At 39.8% G+C, this 27737-nt stretch overlaps 1 protein-coding gene across 1 annotated transcript in view; it reads right to left on the bottom strand.

Annotated features, from left to right (window-relative positions):
• The window catches only part of LOC130906577 (protocadherin alpha-C2-like), a 42929-nt gene extending 15535 nt beyond the window's left edge, over window positions 1–27394 (bottom strand). The window contains exons 1-3 of the mRNA XM_057821043.1: window positions 24589–27394; window positions 19358–19416; window positions 6915–7000 (exon numbers count right to left, since the gene is read on the bottom strand). Coding sequence (XP_057677026.1) covers window positions 6915–7000; window positions 19358–19416; window positions 24589–27138 — 2695 coding nt within the window. The 5' untranslated portion in view covers window positions 27139–27394. The remainder of the gene's footprint in view (window positions 1–6914; window positions 7001–19357; window positions 19417–24588) is intronic.
• Between the last annotated feature and the right edge of the window lie 343 nt (window positions 27395–27737).

The raw sequence follows: 27737 nt of genomic DNA, 5'->3' as shown, positions 1-27737 counted from the left end.
CGCACTCCATCCTCCTCCTTTTGCTCCCTAATTCTTCCATTCAGAGGTATGGCTGGTTGCCATGGGAACAGCCTTCACCCACTCCCCGCTGACGGAGGGTGCGGCTGCTGCAGCAATCTCTCCGTTAGTCAGCGTTGCCAGGCAACAAGTCACATGGTGTTCCCTAGCAACAACACTACTGCAGGAACTTGCCAATCCTCTTAACCTTTCTCATTTTTCATCCCAGCAGCACCTCGCAACCCCCACCCTAAATTACTTTTATTAAGGGATCTGCTTTCCACTGCTCTTTCAGTGCCACTGACGCTGACAGACGTCCAATAATGTGGCTCTTAATAACTATTGAGTCTAGGTAAATTAACGCAGTTAACACATATTAATGAACTTAAGTTAATCATTTTAACTGTGCAATAAGTCATTGTGAGTTAATATACATGAATTCAATTTTCATTAATAAGACAGTACATTTAAAATGATGCGCCGAATATGATTTTTCAATTCAATACTATACAGAATGCAATTAATCGTAATTAATATCACAACTAATTATTTTAACTGCACTGAACGTTCGTTCCTTTACCCCTCCCAGTCAAAATGGATTGGACGTTAAAGGCAGATGTACTAGGTCTGCCATGAGTGTACCGTAATTTTCTGACAATAGGCCGCTACTTTTTTCCTTCATTTTGAATCCAGCGGCTTATAGTCCAGTGCGGCTTATTTGTTGATTTATTTGGGTTAATGGGTAACACTTTAGCTGACAACGGAATCATAAGACAGTCATTAGACCGTCATAATTATGACATGACACTATCATGGGCATTACTAAATGCTTATGACAGATGTCATTTTGTGTCATCCGGTAAATTATGTCACTAACTCCATTTATGTCCAGCTTGGATCTTTTACATCCATTCAAAAGTGAGATAATTTACTGGATAACACTAAATTACATCTGCTATAAGCATTCATTGATGCTCTTGATTACTCTTAATTATAACAGTCTTATAGCGCCACTGTCATATAAATTGCTACCAAATACCATAACTAGCAAATAATGAAACAACTGGAATAGTAACTGAAGAAATAATTAGCACAGAACATGACTTTTTATTGTTATTTACATCTGTAGCGCTGCAATGCATGCTAGGAGGCATGTTAGACACATTAGTATTGACAGCAGGACGCAGTAGTTTGACTGTTTCCCCCAAGGAAGCAGTGATGGCCAAATAAAGCTTCTTGAAGCTTTGAAGCCAATTGGTTCAAAGCTTCATGGTGGTTCATTAGCGCTTATGACAGTCGTATAGCTGTCAAATAAGGTGTTACCGGTTAATATCTTTTAGTGTAAACATCCCGTAATACAGTGAGGACAGCTGCGGCTTATGGTCCATTGCGGCTTATCTATGAACAAATGCCGTTTTCGTGCCAAATTTGGTGGGTGGCGGCTTATAGTCAGATGAGCCTTATCGTGCGAAAATTACGGTAATCGATTAGCAAATCGTCTTGTACTTTGATAGTCAACAAATAGTTTTGAGACATTGTTGACCTCAAAATTTTCCAAATCTTTCTTTTTTGAGGGTCTTATCACCCCCCATTACCCTTTTATTAAAAAAAACAAACAAAAAAAACCCAGTAACTATTCTCTTTTTTATTTTATTATTTTTTTTGTATTTGGTTCTTAAATGAAAAAAGAAAAACACATTCACTTTTTATACAATTACTTTTTAAAAAATTTTAAAAATATGTTTACTTTTTATGTCCAACATTTTATTTTTATTTTTTTAAATTTACGTTCTGTTATTAATAAATTTTTAAAAAGCCATAAAATACATAAATATTCTCTCTTTAATTTTTTGTTTTAATTTTAATAAACAAAGGTAAAAAAAAATTATGTAATTATCTTCAGTGATCCCTCGCTACTTCGCAGCTCAACTTTTGCGCCCTCAGAGCACCGTGAGTATTTAAAAGAGTTCTAAAAATATATTTATGTCCTTTTTATTCTACGTATGTATGTACACTTACACCCATTCCCCACGCACATGTGTGTCATATGAGAGAGAGTGACAGAATGAATGTACAGTCCGAATTACCTACATTATTTATAGATTATTTTATGTAGGTTATTTAAATTGAATAAAATAAAATAAAATTATATAAAATGCGTTCATCAACATGGTGTGCCCCCCCCACCCCAGAAGTCAAACTCCGCCTATGAGTACGTACTAATGTATCTATGTACACTTACACACACACACACACACACACACACACACATACACCCGCCACACACACATCATTTGAGAGTGAGAGATTGAATGTACAGTACATATTATTTATACATTATCATATGTACAGTATGATATATATTATTTTTATATTTACATGTTTCAAACAATTGTTTAATGTTCTAATAATAACATGCATTGATGGGGTTTTACATACCCTTATTGATAAAATATACACAAAATATACCCTTCCCTTTGGAACTCACTCCCTAAACCCTGCACTCTCTCTGATCTTCCAACATTAAAAAAATAGTTAAAAACTCACCTTTTCAAACTGGCTTTTAATTCATAATTCTTTTATCTATTGTTTTACACTGCTCACGTTGTGTGAGACTTTTCTTTGTTTCAAGTGTAAAGCGTCTGTGAGCATCGGTAAAAGCGTTCTATAAATAAAATGTATTATTATCATTATTAAAAAAAGGAGTTAAAAATGGGGGGGCACTAATTTGCGGTTTTTCACTTTACGCGGTTGGCTCTTGTGCCATTAACAGCGATAATTGAGGTTGCCATGCAACTGTATCATCTTTTTCCCCCTCGAGTTATTTATTTATTTATTTTAAAAGAATAAAAGTACAATAAATATGCTCCAATTTTTGGACTATGAAAATTTTACATTTTATTTAGTGAAAAACACAAAGTTGATGTAAGTGTTTTACTTTGGCGGGCCACAAAAAATGATGCAGCGAACTGGATCTGGCCCCAAGGCCGCCAGTTCGACACTCCTGATACAGATAGACATACAGAATCTAATACATAACGTCCACCTTCCATAGCTTTCACCTACTGGTGGAGGCAAGCACAGCAAGGCATATTTTACCTCTAACTGAGTGACTGTGACAGAAAATCAATGCCTAATAGGCCGAAGGAAAGAGCGAAACACATCACGATGAACCAAAACAGCCTGAAAAATCCTCATTTGAGCCAACAAAAGCTGTTTCTCAGTCATTAGCGCTGAGCCAGTGTGTGTAAATAATGAAGCACGGGTCATGTTTAAGGTCAGCACTATTTACATTGCTTGTGTTGCCACAGATGTTCAACTTTACCACCCACACTGCAAACCATTTCCTATTTGATTTTTTTTTTTTTTTTTTTTAACAAAAGCATCTGTTCAAGTATATAGCAGTTGTTGATTTGTTTGTCAGAACAAGACTCTCAAGTCTTTGAATGCTCAGCTAAGCACCGACAACAATTTAGAGCGAAGATGCAAATAAAGATCCATATCATTTTACTACAAGAAGCTCCAATTTAGTTTTCAGGACATGTGGTATTTTTAGTAAGTAGTTTTAAAATATGTAGGAGCATTCACTAATGATGTTACTACCCTAATAGGCAACTACAACACTTCTGTAACCAGAATGCACAGAGGAGAAATCCATTATCATGCAGGGTGCAGTAACATTTTTATCAAGTTAACATTTTATATGCAAATGGAGGATGCAGAGATTAAACCATTATAAAGACATCAATTTACAAATGCCATAGACCCAAGTTAACTGTGAGTTGCAGGAAAAGGTAATACTCATAGCAATTGTATTAAAAGGTTACACTAAACTGCATCCTGTTTCAATCCATCAAATGATTTAACTGTTTACACCACGGGTGCTCATTACATCAATTGCGATCTACCTGTCAATTACAACGCGAGTGTACGAAGAACGCAGAATACCGTATTGGCACGAATATAAGACGGTGTTTTTTGCATTGAAATAAGACTGAAAAAGAGGGGGTCGTCTTATATTCTCGGTCTAGACATTATACCCATTCACGACGCTAGATTGCGCCAGATATCATTGAAGCGATGTTCTGTCATGACAGATCTCAGCTAATCTCCCCATTCACGACGCTAGATGGCGCCAGATATCATTTAAACAATGTTCTGTCATGACAGATCTCAGCTACTCTCAAGTTTAACCAGTTTGCATTATTGCAATATTTTTCCTTATTCAGATTTGTTTCAAGACTACAGTTACAGTTATACTTCACTTTGATGGTTAATGCAGTTATTGCAATTTTGTTGTTTTATCACAATAGCTTGGTATATTTACATTTCAAAAACCAGAAGCCATTAATTTACGAATTTGATTGCACTTTAGTTTACATATTTAAATGTAAATGATATTAAGATTTGAATGAGGCAAAATAACATGCTTTTTCTCTCAAATATATTGTTATAATCATTTGTTTCGGATGTACTGTAATCATTTTCTGTATAAAAACTAATTTGGTGTTCAAAAAGTCTTTTTTTAAACTGGAGTCTTGAATAAGAGGGGGTCGTCTTATAATCAGGGCCGTCTTATATTCGGGCCAGTATGGTATGTATATATTTTTTAAAGGGATCCATGGATAGAAAGACTTGTAGTTCTTACAAGATAAACACGATTATGAGGTAAAATAATTTGATATTAAAACCCCTCTTAATGTTTTCGTTTTTATACAATCTGTAAAATTACTTTAACCTATAGTTCGCCATTGTTGTTGACGTCGCAGGGCGATGACTCTAGCGATATACAGTAAACATGTCATCTGTTCAGCCCTTTCAATTTGAACCCAAGAGGAACACTAATGAGCATGACAGCACTGTCGATACTTTACAAAATGAGCAGCAAAATCAAAATGGACAGGAAAGACGGGATGAGACGAGACAAGAGTAGGACAAAACTGGTGTTTTGCCAAAATGTGCTACACCGGCGAAATGTCCTACAAGAGGCGAATCTGACACACAAAGTACTACTGTGCGCTTTCAGCTTGTTTTGTTTAGATGCATACAGACAGAACATGCAAAATATGCCCTACGAAAAAACATAAATGTAGTAATATCAAATAAGGGTGGTTTATATACGCTATGTGACTAAGGTGGTCAACAGATCAACAATCTGCTTTAAAGCTACCACAAGAAAATATTATGCTTAAAAGCATGAGAGGGAAACACATGCCTATAATATTTTGAGGCTATGAAAAGGTAATAAAACTCAAATAGAAAGTACTCGCCACTTTTGACCGATGTGCACATGTGTCGGACGTCTCAACGCGTACAGGGAATTGCAGAACACCGGTAGTGTTCGTCTAGTGACACAAACTACGTCATTACCGCGAGCGTCCATTGCGCGCATAAAACAAGGCGCCCTCTGGAGCTAAAAAAAATGTAATAAATATTATAGATTTTTCAATCAATGGAAATATTTTATGTTTTTCTAATTACATAATTTAGTAAAAGAGAACAATTGTGGCTTATTAGAGCCTACAAGTTGTCGAGTCTGAGGTTTCCTTTAAAAGCAAAAAATGTACATAGTTAATTATGTTGTGTGTGCAACATAAGTGGTTATGTGACATACAGTGGTGTGAAAAAGTATCTGAACCTTTTGTAATTTCTCAAATTTCTACATTAAATCACCATCAAATGTGATCTGTTCTTTGTCAAAATCACACAGATGAAAATACAGTGTCTGCTTTAACTAAAACCACCCAAACATTTATAGGTTTTCATAATTTAATGAGGATAGCATAAACAGGACAGGAGGGGGAAAAATAAGTAAGTGAACCATCATATCACTTGGACACTCCACAGAAGTTTTGGAAAAATATTTTGTGGCTCAAACTAAAGTTGAATTGTTTGGGAGTGACACACAACATCAGGTGTGGAGGAAAAATACAACAGCTCACCAACATCAACGCCTCATCCCCACCGTGAAGCATGGTGGAGGGAGCATCATGATTTGGGGCTGTTTTGCTAACTCAGGGCCTGGACAACTTGCAAACATTAACGGAAGAATGAATTCAAAAGTTTATCAGGATGTCTTGCACGAAAACCTGAGGTCGTCTGTCAGACAGTTGAAGCTAAAAGAGGATGGCTGCTGCAACAAGACAATGATCCAAAACACAGAAGCAAATCAACTTCAGAATGATTTTAGAATAAAAAAATACATGTTATGGAGTGCCCAGGTCAAAGTCCAGACTTGAACCCCATTGAGATGCCGTGGCATGACCTAAAGGCAGCGATTAATGCCAGACATCCCTGGAATCTGACTGAACTACGGCAGTGTTGTAGAGAAGAATGGGCCAATATTAGTCCTGATCGATGTGCCAGACTGATCTACAGCTACAGGAAGCGTCTGGTTGAAGTTATTGCTGCCAAAGGGGGGCACAAAATATTAAATGTGATCGTTCACTTACTTATTTTTTTCCCCTTTGTTTGCATACTATCCTCATCAAAATATAAAAACCTAAAAATATTTGGGTGGTTTTAGTTAAAGCAAAAACTGTTTTTTCATCTGTGTCATTTTATCAAAGATTAGATCACATTTGATGTTTATTTTATGCAGAAATCTGAGAAATTCCAAAAGGTTCAGATACTTTTTCATACCACTGTATGTGACGTACATCAACATAAATTGTGAGAATCCAGATCATTTTGACTCGGTAATTTCATTAGTAGCTCGCAATAGGCCCCCCCCCTGCTGTCGGAGTTAGATTGCTCCCTCTCCAATGTCGAAGTTAGACCCCCCCCCATGCTGTCAAGGTAGATTGCGGGAGTAGAGCAAAAAATTGTGAGCGCCCCTGGTTTACACCAATATGGAGCTTTTCATTACCGCCATTACAACAGCAACAAACACTTTTTACAGTTTGAATGAATCTCACCTGCAGCGCTGGAGACAGTGGGCCAGTTCTGGACCAGCATGCCCTGGGCTCCCTGCATCACAGAAGCCTCCTCCATGTGGACCGAACTGAAAACATATACATGTGAAATGAAAGGCACGCAAATAAACGTTACCAACACAACATGGTTAACACATTTCAGAGGACTTATTTTACTCATGAGCTGCTACTGACGGCGTTAGACGTCCAATCCATATTTACTGGGAAGGCAGAAAAAAAAACATTCTTCATTCGCTCCTCCTGAGCAATGACAGCCATTCCTCTCATTTTAAAAGAAATGGGTGTGTATCACTGTCAATGAGTTCAATACTATATAAAACTAGAAAAGACAACTTCTGGGAAATTTTTAGAGCTTTGCTGTGCTGATCGGTAAACATCTGCGCCTCACTTCCTGTATTGGGGGATTTTGGAGTCACTTCCTGTTGATTTTGAGGTATTTTGCAGTCATTTCCGATTGAAATCGTGTCAATTACTGTTGATTTATAGGCATTTTGGGGTCACTTCTAGTTCATATTGGGTCACTTCCTGTTGATTTGGGGGTTAACTCATTGCCTACCATTTACAACAACAGATGTCCGATTGATTTAAACTGAGACAAATGACTGCGAATACTCATCTGTCAATGGCAGCCGGAGTTAAATGTGTGTCATAAACATCAAAATGTACTTTCAACAATCCCAAAAATGCTTCTGAGATTGCAGTTATGAGTTCATATCAGGTCTGAATTTAGAACAGAACATCTACCATCTTTGTCTGAGTAATGAAGGAACTTTCACGGAAGTATGAATCTCATTAGCAATGAGCTTTTTGAATACAATCTAAGCTGTTTTCATCCTCATTTGGCCGTTACATTTGGTAATAATCAGGATGTAATCAAAAGCTATGCTAATGTCATACGAGGACAGCTTGAAGTTCAGGCTAATGAGTTTCTTGTCCCACCACGCGCCTCCCTTTTGTATGGAATTTTCATAATTTCATGCTAACAATGCTGACTGCTCTTTTGCTCGCTCTTCTGCTCCATCCGAGTTTACTTTAATTGGAAATTAGTGTTCATTTCTATGGTGTGGTAGCATCCTAATGTGCATCATGTCATCAGTGACTGTAACATGATGTGGATTAACCAGAACCATCACTGCAATTTGCCACCGCCGTCTCGAAAGTGTCCTTGCCTGTGATGTTTGTGGACAGTGGAGATGCTCTCATTAACACTTAACCTCAACACGGGCATACTGTAATCCACTCCTTCCACATTTTGAACATAACACCGAAATCACTGACCCACATGTCTGGAATAATCAGTAGGGGGATGAGACACCAGTTTTGTTGACACATTAGCAGCATTTTAGTAAGTAAGCATAACATCCGCACTCCTTAGAGTGAATATTTGTATTCATGCTACCTCCATCCTATCCTTGCAAGCAAGACAGTCCAGTCTGATTCATTCATTCATCATATAGTACCGTCTTGCCCAAGGGGGTAGGTTTGCATAGGGACGGTAGAGACATAACACTACCAACTTTTCAGGATCCTGAAATTGTCCCCACCATCTTTTAAGCAATCTTATTTGCATTATATAATGACTTCAGCTTTTTAAGGTAATTTAGATTGTCTTCCCATATGTTGTAAGGATAGAATTGACCGTAACATTAATAAGTGAATTACACTATTTTCATTATGTTCAGACCTACAGTGTATCACAAAAGTGAGTAAACCCCTCGCATTTCTGCAGATATTTACTGTAAGTATATCTTTTCATGGGACAACACTGACAAAATGACACTTTGACATAATGAAAAGTAGTCTGTGTGCAGCTTATATAATGGAGTTAATTTATTTTCCCCTCAAAATAACCTCAAAATATAGCCTTTAATATCTAAACCACTGGCAACAAAAGTGAGTACACCCCATAGAAAATACGAAGCCTCTTCTGAAGACGGTACACAAGAAAGCCCGCAAACAGTTTGCGGAAGACATGTCAACAAAGCACATGGATTACTGGAACCATGTCCTATGGTCTGATGAGACGGGCGGGCTTTCTTGTGTACCGTCTTCTGAAGAGGCTTCCTCCTGGGGGGATAGCTAAAAAATTTTCTTTGATTTTAGCAATCCCTTTTGTGTTTGGGCCATATTATGGGTAGGGCATTTATGTCAGTAATTCAATCCCCCAAAAAGTTCTTTCACACACAAAAAAAAAAAAAAAAAAATATATATATATATATATTGAAGCGGGATGCTTGTTAAAGTGCCTTTATTGCTCTTTTGCTGTGTCCAGCATGTAACTCTCGCCAACTCTCGTACACTCTCTCTCTCTTGAGCCGGAACGCGCGCAGCTCTTTATAATGTCTGTCACGTGACTGTGACGCAGCCGGTAACGCGCTCGGCCAAACAGACAAGTACGGTGGGTGAATTATGTCCAACAAAGGGTCACCACAATATATATATATATATACTGTATATTTTCAATCAAAGAAAAAAATAATTTGAAAAAAAAAAATTGATCTCCCCTATTTTTATTTATTAATTTTTTTTTTTTTTGGGGGGGGATAATATGCAAAGCAAATGACCGTCTAAGGTGCTAGTCACCTGATCTGTTCGAAAAATTATTTTGACCCATTATAAAAATATCTTTTTTTTTTTTGTTCCATTTCATTCATTTTGTTGTTTGCTTTCTTGTTTTACAACATTTACATATATATATAGGAAAGTCATTTACATGCAATGACACTTTTCGGCCACCAGGAGGGCCTGGCCCCCCTGGCCCCCCCTCAAACTCCGCTTATGCCCCCCACCTCTTCAATCTCTGCAGCAATGCTGACAGCACTCCTGTATCTAGTCACATGACATTTTGGAGGGAAAATGACAAGCAGTACTCAATTTGGACATTTAGGGATGTACGTAGTCTCTATGGGGTGTACTAATTTTTGTTGCCAGGGGTTTAGATATTAATGGGTATATTTTGAGGTATTTTGAGGGGAAAATAAATCAACTTTATTATATAAGCTGCACACAGACTACTTTTTATTGTGTCAAAGTGTTTTTTGTCAGTGTTGTCCCATGAAAACATAGACTTAAATATCTGCAGAAATGCGAGGGGGGTACTCACTTTTGTGTTACACGTTACATTGACCCCTTTTCACTTCTGAATGCGCCAGTAATTTTTTTTCCCCTCAAACGCACGTTTGATTGGCTGATGACTTGACCCCCTGCGCACACACACACGCATTAATGCCCCCCCCCCCACCCCCAACAGAAATACAACGAAGGATATTAGAGTTTTTTTTCCACCAGCAGCAGCTGCTGTAAGTAATGTAAAAACGTAAATGTTGTGCAGGTGGGAAACACACGACTATTCTTGCCACTGAAAGTCCGTCCTGCATCAGAGTTAGCATAACATTCATCAGTGCAAATTTCTCGAACTCGAGGAGGAAGGTAATTTTGGGAGAACTATCCACCTGGATGTTTTCTAATGTTAACGTTAATTAAACTGTAAGATGTGTAGTTAACCAATGTTTAAACCCTTCTCCCCAGTTTTCATTTTTATTTTATTTATGTCATCTTAAAGCAGCCCAAAGGAGCCTTCATTTTTTGTTGAGCTTGGCTGTGCTTGTGAACAAAAGCAGTTTGTTTTACCTGAAGGAAGGCTCCATTTGTAATTATTATTTTTTGTTATTCCCTGACTAAAAAGTTTTTTTGTTATATTTAATTTATTTAAACAGACTTTGAGTGGGAGTAAGACAAATGTTTGTATATTTAGTCTTTAAAAACTTGTCAGAAATGTTCTTAATTTAAGAATAGATATTGTTCAAAACATTATTTGAAAGCATTTTTTTCTTGAGTTAGGTGAAAAATTACCGACTTTAGACGTATGGACTTAATAAGCACAAATGGTAATATTTACTAAAATTAAGTGGAAGAATCGGACACATTAATCTGTTTACTAGCCTTTAACACTTAAAACAAAATGGAGAAAACTATTCGACTAGATTTTGAGACATTACTGTGAATTTGCAGTGTGAAAGTTTGTATAAGCAATACAGATTTATTTTGCATTAATCATTTAGCCTATCAATTAATGAGGTTCTTATTGGTGAGAAATGTAGCCCTGACTGTCGTTCATCCAATCTGTTTCATCCCAGCAAAAAGTGTACGTGCAGGTTATGCTGTTATATCGTCCCTATCAATAGGCCTATTGAGACCAAACCTACGCCCTTGGTCTTGCAAACCTCAAGTGTCTAACCACTTCGCAGCCGTCTGATGACTGAGCTGAACAGGAGAACGAAGTGGGACATGCAGACGTGACCAGGAAGCAACTATCTGGTTGTATACAATGTCAGAGTGAGATCGAAGTTTTGTCGGAAATACACAAAGAATGTCAGGAACACATTTTTTTTTGACTGGAAAAGATGTGTTTCCCCTTCATTGAACCAATACGTCATATTGTTGCTGATTGTGTATGTGAGAGGCTGTTCTCGGCAGCGTGAGCGTCAAAGCGTGAGTGAATTTGAGTGGACTCGCATTTTCATGTTATTCTTGTATAAAAAATATTCACATTATGAAGGCGACACAGTGGAACAGTGGTTAACATGTCCACCTCTGGGATTGTGGCTTTAATCCTGGGTCCGGCTTTCCTGTATGGAGTTTGAATGTTCTTCCTGTGCCTGCGTGGGTTTTCTCCAGGTTCTTGCTACATCCCCAAAAACACTCCAAAATGTCTGTAGGTGTGAGCGTGTGCGTAAATTGTTGTGCCTCTGTTAGGGCTGTCAAAATTATCGCGTTAACGAGCGGTAATTAATTTTTTAAATGAAACACGTTAAAATATTTGACGCAATTAACGCTCATGCCCCGCTCAAACAGATTAAAATGAAAGCACAGGGTCATGTGCACTTGTTACTTGTGTTTTTTGGAGTTTTGCCGCCCTCTGCTGGCGCTTGGGTGCAACTGATTTTATGACCATGAGAATTGTGTAATTATTGACATCAACAATGGCGACCTACTAGTTTATTTTTTGATTGAAAATTTTACAAATTTTATTAAAACAAAAACATTAAGAGGGGTTTTATTATAAAATTTCTATAACTTGTACAAATGTTTATCTTTTAAGAACTACAAGTCTTTCTATCCATTGATCGCTTTAACAGAATGTTAATGTTAATGCAATCTTGTTGATTTATTGTTATAATAAACAAATACAGTACTTATGTACAGTATGTTGAATGTATATATCCATCTTGTGTCTTATCTTTACATTCCAACAATAATTTAGAGAAAAATACGGCATACTTTATAGATGGTTTGAATTGCGGTTAATTATGATTGATTATTTTTTAAACTGTGATTAACTAGATTAAAAATTTTAATCGTTTGACAGCCCGAGTCTCTATATGTGCCCTGCGACTGGCTGGCAACCAGTTCAGGGTGTACCCTGCCTTCTGAAAAATGTGTGTGCACCTACATTTTGTGCTGGTGCACCATAAGACAAAAGTTAGGCGCACCAGTGCAACCAATGCAAAAAGTAAGTGTGGAGCATTGGCAATGTATATTGCAATGTTAATTTTTTCCAATATCGTTCAGGCCTATCCCAGACAGAGCTATTCAAGTTATCTGGTGGAAATTCTTCTAGTTTTGATAATGCAATACAATTAGCGGTGTGCCAAAAAATCGATTATTAGATGCATCGAGATTCGACGCATGACAATTCGATTAGGATTTATAAATGTGATTTTCCCTAATAACTGTATGACCGCCGCTGGTAGCGGAACGAAATTCAAGACACGTCTGCCGCCCGGACACCTTTAACGGGCACACGCACAACGTTATGATGGATGCAGCTGAAGTTACTGATCGAGAGATTTACTCCTGTTCTAAAGTCTCGAAAATAATTTTGTGTATGAGACAGGGAGGAACCCGGCGGTCGCACTTTGGGTCCTAAGTTATTTTTTAGAGCGAGAGGGGAAGAGAGATAGTTTGTTGCTCCTTGTCTTTCAGTTGTCCAACAGTAGTTTCAAGTCATGTCAGTTGAACAATTTCCTGAGTGTGTTGCTAAGTCCCGTGTGCATCTATAAGAGGTGAGTACACGAACCCTCTTGTACTGTTTAGCCTTTATTGTTGCTGTTTTTGAGACGTTAACAGTTAGCTCCGAGCGCTAAGCTAATTAGCGAATTCGCTAATGTATATTTCCATGTCCGTTTGTGCGTAAATTTGTAAATTTTACTGTATAGTTCAGAGAAATAAGTACTGCCTTTGAAACAGCTAATGTTTTTGCACCTTCTTGTGAAAAAGAGCATCTCAAGGTCAGCTGTGTGTTGTATAGGCATGTTGAGAAATAAGTACTGCCTTTAAAGTGGTTAATGTTTTTACACTTTCTTGTTAAAAAAAAAAATGCAGCTTAAGGGCAGCTCTATGTTGTATGGGCATGTTTCCATCGTTCCTGTTGAATCATTTGGATATTTTAAATAAATAATGGGTATAAATTTGTTGCGCTACTTTATTAATTAGTAATGTATGATGCATTGATAATCGTGATAATCATGATCATCGTCAATACCGTGATCACCGTTCAATAATCGAATCGTAGCACCCTGAATCGTAATCGAATCGAATCGAATCGAATCGTGGGGTGCCTAAAATGGCACACCCCTAAATACAATATCGCAAAATATCGCAAACCCACCAAAATATCGCAGTGATAGTGTTTTCCAATATCATTCAGGCCTAGTAGATAGGTCAATTTCCCAGGTTTTGTCTGACATACACTTAAATTCCTCATTAAAAGAGGAGAAAAGAATGCCACTAAGCGTTTTTATGACAGGAGACGAGTTTTTCGTGAGTGTGACAAGAAGAACTATCGTCAAATCATTGGCAGTATTCATTTATTTATTTATTTTCTTAATTCCTCCCATGAAACAGGTCTTGATTGGATCTGTTGATTTGTTTAATATATTTGCAACGGATAAATGGAACAATCAATCTGGCTTGTCAGGTTATCTCCATCCCCAACATAAAGTATTTGTTTCTTAAGGTCATTTGCCCCTCCCAGTCCAAATGGATTGGACATCTATTGCCATCAATTGCAGTCAATGGGTGCTCTATTAAGGATTAAACATGTTTTGCATTGCACTATCTCTGCCTTTTGTTCTTATTATCTGCTTAAAAAGTATGCGTGTGGTAAAAAAATGGTAAAAATCCTAAATCCAGTTTTTGGTGAATGAGAATCACAGATCTTATTTTAGGCCATATTGCCCAGCCCTATCCTATAGCAAGTAGAACTGGAGTCCAAAATGTCCACTAGTGTCTGTGTTAACAACTTCACACCTCCAGAAAAAATGTGTATAAATAAACACAGTGCGTGCAGGGTACTTGTACGTACAGCAGACAATGATGTGTGCGTACGTCAGCTAATCTGCTAAAGGTCATAACTCATTTGTCCTTCATGCTTCCTGCTAAAAGAGTGAAACTGGGGGAGGTGACGCTCAGAATGTAAATGGCCTATATAGTGTTACACTGCAGACAAAATGGGCAAGACCAGATTCGCTGGGGTTAACCCTTTACAGGGCACTCATTGAAGTCATTGGTTGTCATTGACGGCATTTTGACTGGGAGGGGCGAATTATTCGAATATTTATTCCAGTCAAAATGGATTAGACGTCTAGCGCCGTCATGGCATCAGCCCCTTTCACAAACATATCCCGGTAAATTCCCGTGTAAGGTGACGCGGGATTTACAGTGGGGCAAGTAAGTATTTAGTCAACCACTAATTGTGCAAGTACTCTCACTTGAAAATGTTAGAGAGGCCTGTAATTGTCAACATGGGTTAACCTCAACCATGAGAGACAGAATGTGGGAAAAAAAGCCAGAAAATCACATTGTTTGATTTTTAAAGAATTTATTTGCAAATCATTGTGGAAAATAAGTATTTGGTCAATAACAAAAGTTCATCTCAATACTTTTTGTGTACCCTTTGTTGGCAATAACGGAGGCCAAACATTTTCTGTAACTCTTCACAAGCTTTTCACACACTGTTGCTGTTATTTTGGCCCATTTCTTCATGCAAATCTCCTCTAGAGCAGTGATGTTTTGGGGCTGTCGTTGGGCAAGACGGACTTTCAACTCCCTCCACAGATTTTCTATGGAGTTGAGATCTGGAGACTGGCTAGGCCACGCCAGGACCTTGAAATGCTTCTTACGAAGCCATTCCTTTGTTGCCCTATCTGTGTATTTGGGATCCTTGTCATGCTGAAAGACCCAGCCACGTCTCATCTTCAATGCCCTTGCTGATGGAAGGAGATTTTCACTCAAAATCTCCCCATACATGGCACCATTCATTCTTTCCTTTACACAGATCAGTCGTCCTGGTCCCTTTGCAGAAAAACAGCCCCAAAGCATGTTTCCACCCTCATGCTTCACAGTGGGTATGGTATTCTTCCCATGCAGTTCAGTATTCTTTCTCCTCCAAACACGACAACCTGTGTTTCTACCAAAAAGTTCTATTTTGGTTTCATCTGACCATAACACATTCTCCCAGTCCTCTTCTGGATCACCTAAATGCTCTCTAACGAACCGCAGACGGGCCTGGACGTGTACTGTCTTCAGCACGGGGACACGCCTGGCAGTGCATGATTTGAGTTCCTCGCGGCGCATTGTTTTACTGATGGTAGCCTTTGTTACTGTGGTCCCAGCTCTCTGTAGGTCATTCACTAGGTCCCCCCGTGTGGTTCTGGGATTTTTGCTCACCGTTCTTGTTATCATTTTTACGCCACGGGGTGAGATCTTGCATGGAGCCCCAGATCGAGGGAGATTATCAGTGGTCTTGTATGTCTTCCATTTTCTAATAATTGCTCCCACAGTTGATTTCTTTACACCAAGCGTTTTACCTATTGCAGATTCAGTCTTCCCAGCCTGGTGCAGGTCTACAATTTTGTCTCTGGTGTCCTTTGACAGCTCTTTGGTCTTGGCCATAGTGGAGTTTGGAGTGTGACTGACTGAGTTTGTGGACAGGTGTCTTTTATACCGATAATGAGTTAAAACAGGTGCCATTAATACAGGTATAGAGTGGAGCCTCGTTAGACCTCTTTAGAAGAAGTTAGACCTCTTTGACAGCCAGAAATCTTGCTTGTTTGTTGGTGACCAAATACTTATTTTCCACACTAATTTGGAAATAAATTCTTTAAAAATAAAAAATGTGATTTTCTATTTTTTTTTTCACATTCTCTCCCTCATGGTTGAGGTTTACCCATGTTGACAATTACAGGCCTCTCTAATCTTTTCAAGTGGGAGAACTTGCACAATTAGTGGTTGACTAAATACTTAGTTGCCCCACTGTGCTTTCGCCATTGCTTTCACGCATGTAGAGATATCCAGGGAATGACGCGGGTTAAACAGGCTTGTCCCGTGTTGCACACTGGCGCTCTCTGTGCGGGGAGGGCTGCTGGTGCGATTTTATAACCAGCAGATTATGTCATTTTTGATCGGCATCAGCTGTCACAATGTTGGTCAAATCATTTTTTGTTACAGGGCCGGCTGTGGGAGTGTTCCCATCATCTCAACTGAAGCCAATTCAAGTGCATCAAGACTGTATTTAAGCCCAGGCGATCTAAGCAAAGGGTGCCGAGATATTAACTTGCTGGGCGTCATCTTGCACTCTCGAATTTCGTGCATTTGCTAGCTTGTTCATTGTTTTGTTGTCTTATCGGCTCTCTGCCTACTGCTTAGGTTAGTAATATTGATGCCCGATGACCTACTGTCATGGACCCATTGTGTTATTCCCCCTTTTCCGCGTGTATTTTTGTTTGTATTTAATAAACCCTTGTACGGATCCCTCCGTTGTTTTTTGCTTTGAGGTACAACCTTGTTTCCGCATTTGCAGACCCTAACATAAGCAACAAGATACACATTTCCAAAGATGGACAATAGACTCTCTTCCTCGGCTCTACGATCCAGTAGCAATTAATTTTGTTATGTTTTCAGTTTAATTTAGCTATTTCTAGCTTGCTATGTTGATAATTGTGATTTTTGTTTATCGCTTTTCGTCTCACTGCAAAGAAAGCGGAAGTGACGATCGCCCCGAAAGGGGCAATTGAAAATTAAGCATTCACAGTCACTCCTCCCAGTTTAAATTATTGGATGTCCATCATGGTCATTGGCAGAGAATGAGCTTAATACTATAGAGGGGAGGGGGGGGACTTTAGACTGTTATTTGGGGACATAACCAAAGCGTATTTCTGGTTTGATTGATCAAAAATAGATAATGATTATTCATTTTAATCGCAATTAACAACATGAGATTAACGGCAATTAAATATATTGTCATACAGGCGACCCAATGATGAATTCAGAAGCAGTATTTAGCACACATTTATAGACATGTATTTTAATTTGACAATATAATTAATCGTGATTAAAATGTGTAATCATTAGCCCTAATATATATCATTCAAAATTAGACTGGCATCAAGACAGTTTGTGGACGCCATATTAACATACAGTGGTATGAAAAAGTATCGGAACCTTTTGGAATTTCTCACATTTCTGAATAAAATCACCATCAAATGTGATCGGATCTTTGTCAAAATCACACAGATGTAAAAACAGTGTCTGATTTAACTAAAACCACCCAAACATTGATAGGTTTTCATATTTTAATGAGGATAGCATGCAAACAATGACAGACGGGGGAAAAATAAGTAAGTGAATCCTCTGCCTAAGAAGACTTAAACAGCAATTGAAACCAGTTTTTAACAAACAATTTAAGTCAGGTGTGTTCCCACTCACCGATGGGTGGCTTAAGGCTGCCCTGCCCACTATAAAACACACACCTGGTAAGAACTGTCTTGATGAGAAGCATTGTCTGATGTACATCATGGCTCGGTCAAAAGTGCTGTCTGAAGACCTGCGATCAAGGATTGTTGATTTGTATAAAGCTGGGAAGGGATACTTGCTCGTTTAATGTTCGCAAAAAGGCACTTGGACACTTCCCAGAAGTTTTGGGAAAATATTTTCTGGACTGATTAAATCAAAGTTGAATTGTTTTAAGACACAACGTCATGTGTGGAGGAAAAATGGAACAACTCACCAACATCAACACCTCATCCCCACCGTGAAGCATGGTAGAGGGAGCATCATGATTTGAGGCTGTTTTGATGCCTCAGAGCCTGGACAACTTGCAATCATTAATGGAATAATGAATTCAAAAGTTTAACAGGATGTTTTGCTGGAAAACCTGAGGTTGTCTGTCAGACAGTTGAAGCTGAAAAGAGGATAGATGCTTCAACATGACAATGATCCAACACACAGAAGTAACTAGTATTAGTTAAGAGAATGGTGTTCATGGGAGGACTCCACAGAGGAAGCCACTGCTGTCTAAAAAAAAACATTGTTCATTTAATTGCTCATTTAATGTTCGCAAAAGCACTTTGACATTCCAGACACGTTTTGTCAAAATACTTTGTGGACTAATGAATCCAAAGTTGGATTGTTTGAGAGTAACACACAACATCATGTGTGGAGGAAAAATGGACCAGCTCACCAACATCAACACCTCATCCCCACCGTAAAGCATGATTTGGGGCTGTTTTGATGCCTCAGGACCTGGACAACTTGCAATCATTAATGGAAGAATGAATTCAAAGGTTTATCAGGATGTTTTGTAGAAAACCTGAGGCCGTCTGTCATATAGTTGAAGCTTAAAAGAAGATGGATGCTGCAACAAGACAATGATCCAAAACACAGAAGTAAATCAACTTCAGAATGATTTCTGAAGAACAAAATACACGTTCTGGAGTGGCCAAGTTAAAGTCCAGACTTCAACCCCATTGAGATGCTGAGGCATGACCTAAAGACAGCGATTCATGCCAGACATCCCAGGAATCTGACTGAACTACAGCAATCTTGTAGAGAAGAATGGGCCAAGATTAGTCCTGATCGATGTGCCAGACTGATCTGCAGCTACAGGAAGCGTCTGGTTGAAGTTATTGCTACCACGGGGGTGGGGTGGGGGGCACAAAACATTAAATGTGATGGTTCACTTACTTATTTTCCCCCCTCCTGTCATTGTTTACATACTATCCTCCTTAAAATATGAAAACCTATAAATGTTTGGGGGGGGTTAGTTTAAGCAGGAAACGCTTTTTTTCATGTCTGATTTTGACAAAGATCAGATCACATTTGATGGTGATTTTATGTAGAAATGTGAGAAATTCCAAAATGTTCAGATAGTTTTTCATCTGGTTATAATAAGATGTCCACATATCCATGTCATCTATTTCATCCTTGCAGTGGCAAATTCCGGTTTGCAGAATTGTACTATATTTCAGGCTCTGCAAGGCTGAATTTGTAGTAACTTTGAAACGTTCTATTGTACTTATTCAAAGAATGTAATGTATAATAAAACATCATATAATGTGACTGTAAGTTGCAAAATAGTTACTTACCTCTGCACCCCAGCCCTCAAAGATGCAGAATATCGCCAGTCAGCGTTTGGGGCTTTTGGCTGAGCGTGCAAAAGGTGAGTGGGAAAGCAGATGGGAGGGGGAGAGAGAGAGAGAGAGAGAGAGAGAGAGAGAGAGAGAGAGAGAGAGAGAGAGAGAGAGAGAGAGAGAGAGAGAGAGAGAGAGAGATAACAGCAAAGAGTTTAGTTCAATCACATTCAAGTGCAGAGCCGGACCAAGCTACAGCCTCATCAATTAATAATGATACACATCCCTGCTCTGAATGTGATCAGAGCTTACACAAGACAAGCACGCACGCACACACTAGCATACATATTGATATCTGAAGGCACATAATGCACATGCATGTGCTAAATTAGGTTCATGATTGACTTTTGGGGCTTTAGTCTTTCCCTCTAAAGCGCTGCAAATGAAAGACAGACATGCTCTAGTTTTTCAGGTTGGTGAATACAGTAATGCTTCCCAGCAGACTTGTGGTAAATTATTGGCCATAAAACTAATACACAAGTGCCTTCGTTGCCTCTGCAACCACACCCTTTGCTTCTGATTTCAATAGATGGCTTCAGCAAACTATTATGTCATACACGGAGATCTGACAAATGTAAGTAAAGTACGTAGTCATGTACATATGCTGACATAAATAACAACATTTTCCCTGTAACTTTTATGATTGTAGATGAAAAAAAGGCTTGTGACTGTTTTTGGTCAATAAATAAACAACTTCATTAGGACTTGGCGTGTACATACGTGGACATTACATTTTGAGTCATGTAGGCCACAATATAAACATTTGGTATGCTCTACATGTCCCAAAATGTGATGTCCACATATGTCCACAGATTTCAATAATAATAATGTTTCATTTGATATGCTTCAATTCAAATTTAAATAACAGTTCATATTTTGGGCTTAATATTTTGAGGGGGGAAAAAAATCTAATTTATCCGTCATTTAAGCAACCATGTACATTTTTTTAGACGGATATGCCTTTAAGTTCCATGAAGAATATTTTAATGAGCTTCATTATTCATGCTCATTAATCTTATTTGGCCCTTTCATAATAATTTTCAATGTGAGTAACTACTACTTTACACATGCATGACTGAACACTACTACGAGACAAGGGTGTTGCAACATTGGACTTGAAAAAGACCAACACTATCCAACCCTGCTCAGGCAGTAGCAAGTGTCCCAGATAAAGATGGTGCATAATGTTCCATCGGTACAATACATAGGGGAGTATTTTTGTGCTCATGGACACTGCCTCTTTTACTAAATCTAATTTGCAGGGCTGAGCAAGAGAGGCTGAAGGTTAATCAAATTTCCTTTGCTGCGCTTGACTCAGTAAACATTTCCTCAATGTGTCACAAATGGTGAAGAGATGGAACTGTAACACTGCTTCATTGGAACTGGAAATTCTCAAGCTTGAATACCTAAATGGATAAAAGCGGTAGTGTTTTGCCATTAGGAAGACTGCTTTTCCCATGAGGACCAGCGCACACCTGCACAGTGTCCTAAAATCATAATCCCCCTGTCGCCTGCAGATGGATTAAATGACATTTCCGTTTCCAGTGGCTGTGTGAAGGATGAATAGTAATAAGGTAATGAATCCAGTTGTGGGTAAACAATAGAGGCGTGCGAAATTTCCGATTCTTAGATTATTCGCGATTCGGCCATGGAAGATTCGAGAATGATTCACAAACATCCAAATTCCGATTATTGATTTATAGCAGGTAAAGCAGAACTAAAACACAGTCAGCACGGTCTTCAGGACGCAATGAGGAACGGACCGAGAGCAAATATCATGTTCAACTCATGCCGCTAGATAAAAGAACAAAAATACCTGACTGCGGCCGACAGCTGGTTCGAACAACGCCCAGTTTCTAGTTGCTACAAACATAAGGCCACATACGGCTATAGTAGATATCACATATATGCAGGACTAGATGCTAAATGACAGACGACTGCGGTGTTAGAACATATAAAAAGAACTAGATGCGAACTACAGGCTTGCCGTTTAGTAGTTGCCGCGTTGTAAACAGCCGCCATCTTAAAGCAGCAGACTTCTCTAGAAGGCTCTGTTGTAGCGAACCTAATAAACTTTTTATCTGAAATACTCCTAAATCAGCAAAATCTTGACTTGAATCCATCTTTAAACAATGAAACAGTTTTAAAACTTTGGCATTGTAGCGGATGGATGCTATGAGTCTCGATGGCCTGTTGTCGAGTAAATGTGTTGCTGTGTCCGGCCGGTCATGCAACTGCTAACTCTTTGTGAACTCTGAACTCAGCCGGAACGCGCACGGCTCTTAAGTGTCTCTGTCACATGACTGTGACGTAGCCGGTAACGCGCTCGGCCAAATGTACAGCATCTCCCACACAAGTTCTGTGGGTGAATTATGTCATACTAAAGGGTCACCACAACATAATGTAAGTAGACAGAAGGGAAATTATGGAATAGCGGGAGCAATTTTATCAACTTTAACGGTTGGGTCACATCATTAAATTAATTGAATGCAGCTTAAAGCTGCTGATACAGAATGGGGACTTGAGTATTTTATTTAATGTTTTTAACTGTTAACTTGATACTTAAATATTAGTTTGGTTTAGCCTATGAGGATTTTTAAACTATTTTGGAACTAATGTACAAAACGTTAAAATGGGGGTGACATCAATAATCGATTTATAATCGAATCGGAGCCTCTGAATCGTAATAGTAATCGAATCGTTAGGTACCCAAAGATTCCCACCTCTAGTAAACAATAGCATATGACGGTTAGCAACTGTGTGGCTTAGTTTGACTAAGTTCTGTTGAGGGGGGGTGTCACGCCAGCGAGTGAAAGCCGAGCCAATATTTATTATTGGGTATCCTGGTAGCCTCCCATTTTTTTTCTCCACGGACATCTCTTTTCTTGCTCTGCCACCTTTGCAAAATCCACGCAAAACCATTCACATCAACTTCCGTCTTTATAATGAATGGGGAAAGGGAGAAGTGACGTATGCTGTAAAGCAGTCAGCACGTTTGTAGTTTTTTTGTCTGGCAGGGTTCCTGCCACCCTCCTCAAAGTTAATTTGCGCCGGTGAAAGGATAAGGTTGAAAAGTTACCTAGTGTTGCTTTAAATTACCCCACAGTTTGCTCTTTTAAACTCATTGGCTGCCATTGACGGTGCTAGGCGTCCAATCCATTTTCACTAGGAGAGGGCGAATGAACATTCATCACCATCAAAGGCAGTGAATGAGTTAATGGTTTGTGTCCATTTTTTTGACTCAAGTAAATCTGTTACAAGCTTTGTTTAAAAGTTTTATAAAAAATATTCTATTCATCCATTGCTAGATTAATCACAATTAATCCATCCATTATTTACCACTTAATCTGGGGAAGTGTCACGGGGGTAGCAGCTTTAGCAGGGAAGCCCAGACTTCCCTCTCCCCAGCCACTTCAACCACTCCTCCGGCAGGATTCCAATACGTTCTCAGGCCAGCCGAGAGACAAAGTCTCTCCAGCGTGTCCTGGGTTGTCCCCGGGGTGCCTGGAACACCTCTCCAGGGAGGCATCCAGGAGGCATCCGAACCAGATGCCCAAGCCATCTCAGCTGGCTCCTTCCAACACGGAGGAGTAGCGGCTCGACCCTGAGTCCCTCCCAGATGACCGAGCTTCTCACCCTATCTTTAATCACAATTAATTGAGATAAATTGCAGACGCAGCAAATGAGTTATAATCATATTAATCTATTGCTAGATTAATCGCTAAAATTTAATTTAAATATATCTAACGGTTTACTTTCAGTGACAGAAAATGTTAAAAATCGTACCTATCATGTGAAATGAAAATGTAATCTAAAAAAAAAATCCCTGTTACATCATTTTAAATGCAAATTAGCCAAGCCAGAAGGTCTGATCTTAATTTTGCTCGACAACTAGTCTTATAGTAACTTTTGCCCAGTCAATCAATTGCACCAACCCAACTGTAAAGTCTTTGTCTCATTCCCTCACACACATGCACACTTCGCCCACTTGGTCAGATATTAAGAGCAAAGAGGTAAAGACAACATGACCCACTCCGAGAGTGGATGTGATGACAACGTCGAATGGAGACACAAATCTCTGAATCATCAGAAATCACACGGGGATGAAAAAAAAGCATCAGGACTGACATTAATGCAATGTGAGTGCTGAGCAGGGCTAGGCTGAGAGACTGCACGTTATAAGGGGCAAACTCAACCAGAGAGAATGAAGCCCAGCACTGATTCTGTTGTTGCATTCCATGCCGGAAGGGGAGCAACATAAATGTGTTTCAAATGGAGAAAGTGATAGTAACCATCTAAAATAACTCAAAATAGACCAGAAAAAAATGTTTAACACTTTATAGGGCAAATGACTATTTTTGGTATTTAAAAAAAAAAAAAAAACTTTAAAAACTTTATAGGCAATGTAACTGATTTGGGTAATAAAAAAAATTAAAAAAAAAAACAAAAAAAAAAACATTTTGGGTCATGTAGGTTACACTTGTATAGCAAATGCTAATGTTGGTAGTAGTAGTTGTAGTCATTATTTTTCATAAATGTTCAAATGAATACATTATAAATTAATGAAATGTTAATAAAAAGAAAATTAAAATGAATAAAAACAGTATTACACTTGAATTATGGCCCCCAATAATACTCTAAAGTTGATGTATACTAAATACAATACCATTTAGGAAAAAAAAGTAAAAAATGAAGAAACTTTTTCATTGCAGTATATACATAGAATTTATTTTAGCCGTTTTTTTTTTTTTTTTTTTTTTTTACATGAAATACATAAATAAGAAAATATTATTTTCCTTTTTTTTTTTTTTTTAATTTAGGAAAATGTTCAAAAATGCAAATACTGTAAATAAGAGAATACTTATCATTAACACCAAATCAAATTTTTAATTATTCTTTTATTCAAACATATTTAAGCTATTAAAATTTTTTTTTTTTTTTTGGGGGGGGGGGTAATATAAAAAATGGGAATATTTACTATTAACTAATTGCCTACCATTGACAAGGATAGACATCAATTTTATTCAAAGTGGGAGGCCTGGCTCATGTTTCATTGTCATTGTCTAGTGCCGTAAATGGCAGCCAATGAGTTAGAATGAGTGCCCTATAAAGGGTTAAACTTTAAGGGAATGAAACGGATACAGCTACAGTATGTATTTACATCTAAATATATGTTTAAGACATACCTCTGGACATATTTGAAGTGAGGCATCCGGCATGCTCAACCTTCGTACAAATCCGCTTCCACTCGTGAAGAATCGATCAGCGCCGCTGCCCCAGGTGCCGCTGATGGGCCTTCCCGTGTTGTAGAACATGAAGGTGTCACTGCCAGAGGTGGCAGTCAAGCAGGTCTTGTAGCAGTAAGTCTTTGTTAGCGAGCCGTTCCCTCGCACTTCAATGTAGTGAGGCTCAACTTTAAGGTCCCTCCGGAGTACCACGTTGTTGTTAGGTTGCCCTGCAAGTCCGCCACCAGCCCCGCCACCGCCGGCGCTCACGCTGCTATTCCCGCCATCTGGAGGGGGTTTCTGCGACCCGCAGCACGGGGAGCAGGATCCAGGTTGCGTGCAATAGGCATGACAGCGCACAATGGCCAGAACCACCACGGTGACCAGGAAAACAAAGGTGGTGGCGCTCAAAGCGACAATCAAGTACAGGGTCACGTTAGAGAAAAGCAAGGTGCTGTGGGGTCTGATGATTCTCTTGGGATCCGGCACAACCTTGGGGGGCACCTCCATGACAGCCACATTGATGGTGGCGGTGGAGGAGAGGGCAGGCTGTCCGTGGTCCTTCACCAAGACAGTCAGAGCGAAGGAGGTGGAGTTGTCCTCCAGGATCCTCCGGGTGGTTCGGATCTCGCCAGTGTGTTCGTGCACCTTGAACAAGTCCATGTCCGTGGAGGTCTCAAGCACATACACCAGCCAGGCGTTCGGACCAGCGTCGGCATCGTACGCCACCACTTTGGTCACCAAGGCGCCGGGGTCAGCGTTCTTTTGAACCGTCTCCAAGGAGCGTGTGCCATTACCCGGAGGGTTGACAATGAGCGGCGCGTGGTCATTCTGATCCATGATGTAAATGTAGACAGTGGCGACGCGACTAAGCGGAGGAATTCCTCCGTCTTGGGCTTTGACCTGGAAGTGAAACTCTCGAAGTGACTCATAGTCGAAGGCTCGCAGGGCGTACGCCTCCCCGGTATCGGCCTTCACGGACACGTAGGAAGTGACAGGGATGCCGTGGTTATTGTCGTTGAGCACAGTATAGGTGATGCGCGCGTTCTCTTTGATGTCTGCGTCTTGAGCTTTCACCGTACACAAAGAGGCCCCAGGGGCGTTGTTCTCAGTCACATAAACAGTATAGGACGTCTGCTCAAATCGCGGCGGGTTGTCATTGACGTCGGCCACGTCCACCTGGATGGTCTTCTGAGAGGAGAGGGGTGGGTTTCCTCCGTCCGTGGCACTCAGAGTGACATTGTAGGCATCGGTGGTCTCGCGGTCAAGGAACGCTGAGGTAACCAGGGTGTAGTAGTTTCGGAAGGATTTAATCTTGAAAGGAAGGCCAGCCGGGATCTCTAAAGTCACCTGCTTGTTGGCGCCGGAGTCCCGATCGGTGACGCTAATGAGGGCCACGACCGTGTCAGCGCGGGCGTCCTCCCTCACTGGGCTTGACAGGGATGACAACACAATCTGAGGGACGTTGTCATTCACATCCACTACCTCTACCACCACCTTACAGTGTGCTGCCACCGCTCCGGGGCCTTTGTCCATCGCTTGGATGTACATCTCATAGGAATTGGTCTCTTCGTAATCGACGTTACTGCTTACTCTTATTTCTCCTGTATTTGTGTCCATGCTAAACATCTGCCTCACTCTTTCAGGGGTGTAGCTGCTAAAAGAGTAGTAGACTTCCCCATTTGTGCCCTCGTCCAGATCGGTAGCATTCAATTTAATCACCAGGGTGTTTTTGGGCGAATTCTCTAACAGTTTCACCTTGTACACCGAGTTGTCGAACATGGGAACGTTGTCATTTGAGTCCAGGACACGTACGTTAATGATCGCCGTGCCCGTTTTCTCAGGTGTCCCGCCATCGACAGCACTTAAAATTAACTGGTGGTAAGGCGTTTGCTCCCGATCAAGGGGCTTTTTGAGCACCAGCTCAATGTGCTTTGTGTTTAAGGAGGGTTTGTTGGACACCAGCGCAAAATGGTCATTTGTGCTCAACTGATACAAGCGAACTGTATTAGAGCCAATGTCCGGATCCTGGGCGTTTTCGATTGGATACCGAGACCCTGGTAACGCAGATTCTGTTATCTCAACTTGGTACTCGTCCCTGGGGAACTGTGGTGCATTATCATTGACATCCACTATCAGCACCTCGACGTGATGCACCTCAGTCGGATTTTCGAGGAGGACCTCGAGATTGATGAGGCAGCTGCTGGATAAATCACACAGCGCCTCCCTGTCGATTCTTTCATTAACTAGCAATTTGCCATTTTTAGGGTTGACAATCACGTAGCGTTTACTGCTGCTGCTGGAGGTTACCTTGATTTTTCGGCTGGCCAGCTTTCGAATATCCAGCCCCAAGTCATGCGCCAGATCACCGACCACTGCCCCATTTTCCAGTTCTTCCGATACAGAGTAGCTCAACTGTCCAAATGAAAGGCCACAAAATAAGGAGAATATCACAAAATAATAGAAAGGCACATTGCTTCCGAGCCGGTTGCGTATCCCAGCAACAGCCATCGCAAACTCCGAGGATCCGCAGACGGATTAAACGCAGCCTTCCGCCTTTTTAGCTTGCAGTACCATGCGTCCCAGCACCTCATTAAGGTGGCCTAAATGGACCCCGGCTGAATGAAACGCACGTCGCTCATCCATTGTTGGACTCGGTGATGGCAAATTCTCTCCAGCTCGCCCATATTTCCTTTCCTTTGTCCGTGATGCGTTTTTTTTTCGTCTCCAATGCGCGCTGCTGACGGGTGTGTTTCCTCGCCACTGAAGCCGCGATATCTGTCAAACTGGCCGTAATATCCCCTAGCGCCTCTTCAAAATAAAATAACATCCGTTGAGGGACGTGTTTGTGGACTCCATAATTGGAATTGAGAGAATTTTTGCTCTGTCCAAAAACAGGTTTAAAATTCGAGAACAAAAAAAAAAAAAAAAAAAGAATTCTATGAGTCAAAAACTTGAACTTTTCTTAAGCATTGCTTATAATGAGAATGGGTTCAACAACAAGGTGATACAGCAATTATTGATACATTGATAAAATTGTCAGCAAATCTGGAATCTATGATATTGTATAATACAATTATTAGAAGTGTTTCAGAATGGAAAAATACACA

This window comes from Corythoichthys intestinalis, chromosome 18 (genome assembly GCF_030265065.1).
Source record: "Corythoichthys intestinalis isolate RoL2023-P3 chromosome 18, ASM3026506v1, whole genome shotgun sequence".
Classification (NCBI taxonomy): domain Eukaryota; kingdom Metazoa; phylum Chordata; class Actinopteri; order Syngnathiformes; family Syngnathidae; genus Corythoichthys; species Corythoichthys intestinalis.
The sequence above is the reverse complement of the archived record's forward strand: the minus strand, read 5'-3'. Positions and strand labels throughout refer to the sequence as shown.